Raw genomic sequence first — 9,398 nt, forward strand, 5'->3', positions numbered from 1 at the left:
TTCTAAGAGATAAGTTCAATGTTAATTAATTCTGCTTCATTGCAGAAATGATTTCAGATGTTATTCACAGAATTAATAAATATAAGAAATGGGGAGACTTGAATAAACTATCAGTCAAGTAGGACAGTATTTATAGGCAGATATGACTAAGTTTTAGTCATTTATGGTTTAATCCCACTCCTCATCATCCTAGCAATTTGTGTAAGACAGCAGGTTTCAGAAAGGGCAATAAGCATTACTTAAGTGCCCTATTTTGTTCACCCTGAAACAGATGCAGAGAAATTAAGTGATTTTCCCAAATAGCTCAATTCAGAATGTCAATATCAGACATCTCTAGGTTTCAGGTTTCAGAATACTAGAGTGACCTATTGTGCTTCAAAACCCAATCTAACTGGCACAGTCTTTTGAGAGAAAAAAATGTGAAACATTAGAGTGAAAGGCTAAGTGGGAATGTGGTCCATTCTCTGAAGAAATTCAAGAAAAGGCAAGGAACTTCATTATTTTATGATGTAGTCCTCCTTAGGGACAAAGGATGATATTTCATAACCTTTCAAGGGCACTTACTTTCTGAGTAATTCTATAAAATGGAAGACTTTGTCTTTAAGTACAGTTTGAATTTTTTTTTAAATGTTTGTATTTATTTTTGAGACAGAGAGAGACAAAGCATGAGCGGGGGAGGGTCAGAGAGAGGGAGACACAGAATCTGAAGCAGGCTCCAGGCTCTAAGCTGTCAGCACAGAGCCTGATATGGGGCTCAAAATCACCAACTGTGAGATCATGACCTGAGCCGAAGTCGGACGCTTAACCGACTGAGCCACCCAGGCTCCCCTAAGTAGAGTTTAAATTAGTGATACTTGATCTCAACATCTTTTTCCTTAATCTCTCTGGTAGCTGTAAAAGGGAAATATTAAGTAATTTGGGTTTGTTGTATGGAACTTGGGGAAGAGCCAGAACTATTCCGTTTACCATTAAGGTTAAGATTATAAGGAGCTCTTCTGAAAATATAAGATACTTTAAAGAAGGGAGACGAGCTAACAAAGAGTTTAGTAAGTAGCAAAATGATACAGAACATCAGAAATACAAAGACTTCTCAGTTTGTCAGCTGCAGTGCTTGGTAGGACATACTGTGAACATTCTCTTGCACCTCATAGCTAGTTATTACTTCTGCTTGATATCAATTTCTATGGAAACAATAGATTTCTCCACATGTGTGGAATTGTGTTTGTTTTTACACTAGCTGCAAAATTATCATGTATAACCCCTAGAACCTTGCCCTTCTACTTGGAACTCTATGCATCTGCTATTTTTCTTTTCTTTCTTTTTTTTTTTTTTTTTTGCCTCTGAAAGACTTAAAACTTAAAACCCTTCCCCCAAACCTCCTTTGACTCCAAAGCCTTATATAAAGAACAACAAGAACAAGTCTTACTTCTTCCCATTCAGAAGTGAAGGATGGTGTTCTTTCAGAATTCCCTTTAGAAGTATGTTCAGCAGGTGAAGATTCACTCCAGTTAACTCTTGGTGTTTTCTCATTTGAAGGGTATGCAATGAGATCAGAATCCGATTTAGAGACATTTTTTGATAAATGCATGTCAATCAGGGCTTTTGGCAATGATCTTATTCTCCCCAGGGTACAGGCTCTTTCCACAAATCCTCCCGTGTTCACAATCCACTGGTCTCCATTCCGGGATCCACTTCTAGTTGTTCTGGCGCCAACAATAGTATGGTTTTCAAGTTGGTTGCTTTTTTTGTGAAAAATTGTTCTACTGACCACTTTGGGTTTAATTTTCTTTACCAAAGGTTCTGAGTTATTTGCTATTGGAGACTTCTTGAAAGGCAAAGGACTGTTTGCTGAACTGACTTCATCTTGTCCTTCTTCACGTTCATCTCTTTTCCCATAGAGATGAAATGGATTTTCAGGGGACTCACAGGCTGGAGAGGATCCATGGAGAAGGCCTGCAAATTGCCCAGGATCATATTCTTTTGGAGGATCGCTATCCTCCTGTTGAGAAGGGTCATCTGCAAAAGAGAAGGGCTTCAGGATGGCTGTTTATAAAGACTCCAAAAACCCTGATATAATAGCAGTGCCTTTTAAATTTGTGCAATATCCAGACATTTAATTTGCTGCTACACAATGATATCTTCACCCTATGAAACACCCACAACCCCATAGTACCATGTATAAAGCGAATTCGTGTGTGCGTGTGTGTGTGTGTGTGTGTGTGTGAACCAAATATTCCTGACATACCTTTGGATATATTTCAAAGATATGAATTGAGTATTAATTGAGTAATTGCATACTGTTCTTCCTTGTCCCCAGAGCATATATTTTATATTGAATACTAAAACTGGGTTTTCTTAATTTGAAAAAATTCCCGTGTCTAAACCCTCACAATAAACGAATCATTGTGCAGTAGGAGGACATCAGGCAGGTAAATCAAGATCATACATAATGATATCCCTTTGCCCTTCTCCCAGAAAATAAATTCAGAAACAAAATCTTGAAAAGAAACATAATTAGAAGTTATTTAAAGTAAATAAAACTAATAGTATCACTTTAAGTATAATATTAAGAATAATTCTATAAATTACAATTTAGACAAAAAGGATTTGTTCAGGCTTAACATAAGCAAACAACGTAATCCATAATATCACTAAAAAGCCAGACGCTTTTAAAATAAACTGATGTTGAGTTATTAACACAAAGACATCTTTTTCTTTCTTCTCTGAAATAGCATCAGTTATTTTTTAATTTCTTCAGATCTTTGAAAATGTAATGCAGAAAAGAAAAAAGAAGAATTTATTGCTTTGTAATTTTTTAAAGATAAAACATAAATGTTCTCTGGGACTTAAAATATACCATGCTTTTTTATGACCTAATTTGTCTTTTAAAGATATAGTGTGTAAAACCCTGGCCAAATAACTTAGCAAAGGAAGTCAATATACCTTTTTGATTGGTCATTTTAATTCATATAGCTAAATATGTACCACAATCAAAAGTTAAATTACCTGATAAGCCCATAACCCAATCTTGTGAAAGAGTCAAAAATAGCCAATGTGCTAGATAATAACAACAAATCCAAAGCTGACTTGCTGACTTACACTTTAAAGAAGTTGGTTAGTATTATAAACCCCAAACACCAAAGTTTTCATAAATTAATAAGTAACATTTAACAGGTATGTGCTATTTACTAGGCACTGACTTTGGGATTATATTTACAAGATCTCATTTGATCTGTATAACAATTCTGTGAAATGATTAATAATAATCATGAGTATCTGATAGAGATATAACCAGAATATTGCATTTATATATTTAAACAAATTGGCAACCATAATTAAGTCTCAATAGATATTGCCCAGAGGATGCCTCATACAAATCAACTTTATGGTAGCTTGGCCCCAATCCCTATACTGTTCTATCCCTACGATCTGATGAGGCAGGTTTGCTCCTGGCCTTGAATATCCCTGGACCTAACCCTCTTTCCTGCTGGGCTTTTCCAAGCAGACCATGTCCCCCTGCTCCAACCTATCACAACAATATCTTGAGATGGAAGAGAGGAGTGCTAGAAAGAGAGGTCCAAGAGATAACAGTCTAAAGGAGGAATACTCTGTGCCCACCCAATGCTATAATACTCACTCTGTCTTCCCACAAAAACTGCATCCCTTTCCAGTGTAACAACACTATACCCTTGATAACTCCTGTCCTTCCCTCACGACTGAGACCCTTCCTGAGGTAGAACAGTGAATGGAGAGTGAGTTAAGGCACCTCTGAACTCTCTCTAAAGGCTAGAGTTTATGGCCTATTATATCCATTTTTTGGAAGTAAAAATGAACACTTAGGCAACTTAAGTTCCTGAAGTTTCTAGCTAGTAAACAGTTAAGCTGTGATTCAAACTAAGATCTAGCAGATTCCCATATCCAATGGCCTGGAAAATAAATTACCATTCAGATAAAAGAACAATCTACATTTCAAAGACAAGCAAGTAAACCCTTTGTGGGAGGGGACTTGTTTTCTTCTGTTTATGACTGTTCCTGGAATTTGGATAAGTGGACTAAAAAAGGTTTTTTTCACCACAATGAAGCAAGATAATACCAAGAGGAAATAAAACTTGGCATTCTGTTCCAATGTATTTTCTTTTTCTTCCTACGCTACTTGGATCCATAGTCCTTTACAACATAACAGGTTGGTTTGGATGACAGTAATGGGTAAACAATGTGAAAGGAAGGAGGAATTCAGAAATAAGGAAGTTTAGAATTTAATTTGAAACTTGCTGAAGAAGGCTAAAGGGTGTGATTATGAAAAGAAAATTGAAAATAATCAGCCTATTGTGGGGAAAAAAGGTTCTTTAAATCTCAGTCAAGAGGTTTTTGACCATATTCATGATAAATAAGAGTTTTAGGGGCATAATATTATTTAAAGTTTTCTGTGAATATTATTATTAGGTTATCATCCCCTCTCTGGTTTCACAAAAATGACGATAATCACAACCCCAAAATGCTTTATACTGTCCAAGTCCTCTAGTGATAAGCAGTGACTTTCCTAAGTAAAAGAAAATTTAGTTATTAGCATATAAGCTTTGTATTTTGAATAATAGTTCTTAGCATCATGATAGTTGGTAACATCTTTGCTAAGAGTTGTCAAAAGGCAACTTGCTTATTTCAGTGGCCAAACTCTAAGGATTACTCAAATCAAAGAGAATGAGAAGTTGACATAAAACCTCATGAAATGCATATTTGGTAGACTGATGGCATGGCCCAAATCTGCAAAGGCTCCCAAAGCCACACCCTACACTGTATCCTTTCCTCCCACCTGACTCTGGGTAGGGACACATACCTTGCTTTGGCCAATGGAGCAATTGTACATATAATATAAGCAGAGACTTGAAAAGCACTTGTGCATTAGGGCTTGTTCTCTTGCTGCTCTTGCAAACTTGCTGCCATGTGAATAAGCCCAGACTTGTCTGATGGATGATGAAATACATTACTCAGCTATTTGAAATTGTAGGTTTTATTATTTTCCAAGTTTGATGAGGCTAACAGATCAGGAGACAATTGCCATTGAAAAGATAAATTGTTATAGATCCCAAGAGGAGGAGGACAGGGGAAACACCAGGGCTGGTTAGGAGGCAGAATGAGCTGGGGAAAAGGTGAGCAAGAGCCTTTATTGTGATTTCTATATGAAGGAGTGGGAGAAACAGGGTACAGGTTTAGGAGTGGCTAGTTTGAATCATTTCAGCAGCTTCTAGAGCATAGGAACTGTCCCTAGTCGTCTGGTCCTGGTGTGAAAAGTGCCCCAGAGCATGAGAGCATAATAAAGATAGTGGGGGGTGGGGATATGGCTGTGGATTGTTTGGTTTGCATATGAAGGCCATGTTGACTATCTCTAAGATTTAGCTAAACTTGGGAAGGGCAGTTCCTCCAGGGTCAGAAAGGTCCCAAGATGTCAAAGAATCAAAACCAAAACCAAAACAAAACAAAACACACCCAAAATAAAAAGGCATGGTTAATACACCAGCCATTCCTGTCATCTTAGACAACAGTAAGCCTACTTCCAGACATTTGAGTGAGGTCATCCATGACTAACCAATCTTAGGCCAGTATGCCTATTGACCCAGCCAAGATTAGCTGAGGCTGACCCAGACCAGAAGAAAATACCCACTAGAATCATGAGCTAAATAAATGGCTGTTAGTTTAAGCCATTAAGTTTTGGAGTGGTTTGATATTCAATGATAGATAAATGATTCAGCCTGTAACCCAGTTTTCAAAGAAGAATTAATACACTGTTCAAAATACATTCTGACAATGCAGTGTTTATATTTTCATATCTGCAAAGATAGTAATTGTGTACACCTATAAGTGTTGTGAAGACTTATTAAAATAGTAGAAGTATGCCAATGGCATAGAACACATTAAATGTATGTTTATGTTATTTCAACAATTTTTAATCTAAAGGATTTCGTTTTTACAAATAAATGTAGTAGTAGTGATTATATTAAACACTCAGTAAAGATTGTTATTTTGACATGGTAAATATATGGGATTTACTTCTTTGTTTATGCTTCTGCATTTTTAAAATATACTTTGGAGAGGATTTTTGCATTTTCTTACTATTTATTTAGATGTAATTGAGGCAGAGTATATAGATTAAACTGTTTTCATAACTTGTCCTATTTAATTTCACACTTCTCTGTTGATAAGTGTATATTTCATGCCAAGGTACAGAACTAAATATGTGTGAATTTCAATCTGATAGTTACTCAAAGCATCATTAGCATTTCAAAGAAATGTCAGAAAAAGTATCAAATAGTAAGTAGTTCAATTTCTTTTTACCCATTTTTGCCCCTGATCTTTATCACCCATATTAATACCTGAATAGCAATAAAATCCCAAATTTCATGTTAAGATAAAAACAAATAATGGAAAATGAGTGATTTTTTTCTTATATTATAAATCATAACTTTTGTCTATTGGGTCATTTTATTCCTCTTTAGAATATAAAAAATTTCTCCATTTCTAGGGATTTGAGCGCTAATATTAATAGAAAATCTGTGATGTTGGTTGTTATTTTTCCTCTCTCATTTGTGACTTATTTATTTGGGTCCTTTCTCTTTTCTTTTTGATAAATTTGACTGGAGGTTTATCAATTTAATTAATTTGTTCAAAGAACCAGCTCCTGGTTTCATCGATCTATTATTTGTTTAGTTTCCATACCAGTTATTTCTGTTGTAATATTTATTATTTCCTTCCTTCTGCTGGCTCTAGGCTTCGTTTGTTGTTCTCTTTTAGATATAAGGGTAGGTTGTTTATTTGAGATTTTACTTGCTTCTTGAGGTAGGCCTGTATTGCTATATACTCCCCTCTCAAAACTGTTTTTGCTGCATCCCACAGGATTTGGGCCATTGTGTTTTAATTTTCATTTGTTTCCATGTATTTGTTTTTATTTCTTCTTTGATTTCCTGGTTGACCCATTCATTGTTTAGTAGGATATTGTTTAATTTCCATGTATTTGTGGTCTTTCCAATATTTTTCTTGTGGTGGACTTCTAGTTTCATAGCATTGTGGTCACAAAAGGTGCATGGTATGATTTAAATCTTTTTGTATTTATTGAGGCCTGTTTTGTGATCATATATGTAATCTATTCTGAAGACTGTTCCCTGTTCATTTGAAAGGAATGTGTATTCTGCTGTTTTAGGGTGGAATGTTCTAAATATATTTATTAAGTCCATCTGGTCTCATATGTCATTCATGAACAAGAAAAGCAAAGGTGGAGGTATCACAATTCCAGACTTCAAGTTATATTACCAAACTGTAGTGACAAAAACAGTATGGTACTGGCACAAAAACAGGCACATAAATCAAGAGAACAGAATAGAAAATCCAGAAATGAACCCACAACCACATGGTCAATTAATTTTCAACAAAGCAAGAAAGATTATCCAATGGACAAAAGACAGTCTCTTCAACAAATGGTGTTGGGGAAACTGGACAGCAACACGCAAAAGAATGAAACTGGACCATTTTCTTACACAAAACACAAAAATAAACTCAAAATGGATCAAAGATGTAAATGTGAGACCTGAAACCATAAAAATCCTAAAGAACACAGGCAGTAACCCCTTTGACAATGGCCATAGTAACTTCTTTCTAGATGTGTCTCCTGAAGCAAAGGAAATAAAAGCAAAAATAAACAATGAGGACTACATCAAAACAGAAAGCTTCTGCACAGCAAAAGAAACAATCAACAAAACTAAAAGGCAACCTATGGAATGGGAGAAAATATTTGCAAATGACATACTTGATAAAGGGTTATTATCCAGAATATATAAAGAACTTATAAAATTAAACACCAAAAAAAAAGGAATTTTAAAAATGGGCCAAAGATATGAATAGACATTTTTCCAAAGAAGACATATAGATGGCCAACAGACTCATGAAAACATCCTCAAGATCACTGATCATCAGGAAATATGAATCAAAACTTCAATGAGATATCACTTCACACCTGTCAGAATGGCTAAAATCAACAACACAAGAAAAAACAGATCTTGGCAAGGATGTGGAGAAAAAGGAAACTTCTCACACTGTTGATAGAAATGCAAACAGGTACAGGCACTGTGGAAGATAGTATGAAGCTTCCTCAAAAAGTGTGAAAAATAGAACTATTCTATGATCCAGAAATTGCACTACTAGGTATTTACCCAAATAATACAAAAATACTAATTCAAAGGCATACATGTACTCCTATGTTTATAGAAGATTATCTATAATAGGCAAATTATGGAAACAGCCCAAGTGTCCATTGACTGATGAATGGATAAAAAACGATGTGGTGTGTGTGTGTGTGTGTGTGTATCTATACCTATAATCTATATATATAGATATATATCTATATAGATATAATGAAATGTTAGTCATAAAAAAGAATAAACTCTTTCCATTTGCAATGACATGGATGGAGCTAGACAGCATTATGCTAAGAAGAGTAAGTCAGAGAAAAGACAGATACCATATGATTTCACTCATGTGGAATTTAAGAAACTAAACAAATGAGCAAAGGTGGAAAAAAGAGAAAGAGGCAAGCCAGAAGCAGACTCTTAACTGTAGAGAACAAACTGATGGTTACCAGAAGGGAAGTGGGTGGGGGATGGGTTAAATAGGTGATGGGGATTAATGAGTACACTTGTGATGAGTACTGGGTGTTGTATGGAAGGGTTGAATCACTATAATGTACACCTGACACTAATATACTGTATGTTAACTAACTGGTATTTAAATAAAAACATATGATAATGAAAGGATAAAATGAGCACAGGACAGTGACAAACAAACAAAAAATCAACTATGGGTGATATCTTTAATAAAGCAGGTATCAAGGAATCCCTGTGACCCTGGAAAATGGATGGCAAAGCCAAATCAGGTGATAGTAGCAAGATCCGGAACTTGATCTGTGAAGCTGTGAAGCTGTAGTGGTGAAAAGAAAATGAAATTGGATGGACCTTGCAAGCCATGAAATTGCCATTAGACTCTGATTACCAAAAAGAGAGGGCCCAGCACTAAGAAGGGTGGTAAGTGATAGAATCTGAGGACAACCAGCAGAACTTGAAAATATCCTGCAAAAAGACAACAAGAAGTAGTTTATACCCTTGAGAGTCTCAGAAATATTCAATAAAGATGTGCTCTTAGTAGGTCTAGAGACTCTGGAGAAAAACTTTCAGGAGCAGAATCCAAATTGAACAGGGTGCAAATACCAGAGACCTTAGGGGGAAAAACACTTTATAGAAGGGGAGGTAGGAGTGGTATGGGAGGCAGAGGTCTAGAGGAGGGAGGCCTTGGACATAATAGTAGCAAAATATAATGTTCAACTGTGAGAGTACTACTTTGGAAAGCAAAGTGCATGG

The 9,398-nt window shown here is 35.7% G+C and overlaps 1 protein-coding gene across 1 annotated transcript in view; it reads right to left on the reverse strand.

The window, feature by feature from the left end:
- LOC125919902 (ankyrin repeat and sterile alpha motif domain-containing protein 1B-like) overlaps nt 1-2,959 on the reverse strand; it is a 234,025-nt gene extending 231,066 nt beyond the window's left edge. Inside the window, exons 1-2 of the mRNA XM_049626711.1 lie at nt 2,944-2,959; nt 1,427-2,016 (exon numbers count right to left, since the gene is read on the reverse strand). Of these exons, the coding sequence (XP_049482668.1) occupies nt 1,427-2,016; nt 2,944-2,959 (606 nt within the window). The remainder of the gene's footprint in view (nt 1-1,426; nt 2,017-2,943) is intronic.
- Nucleotides 2,960-9,398: the final 6,439 nt, after the last annotated feature.

This window comes from Panthera uncia, chromosome B4 (assembly GCF_023721935.1).
Source record: "Panthera uncia isolate 11264 chromosome B4, Puncia_PCG_1.0, whole genome shotgun sequence".
Classification (NCBI taxonomy): Eukaryota; Metazoa; Chordata; class Mammalia; order Carnivora; family Felidae; genus Panthera; species Panthera uncia.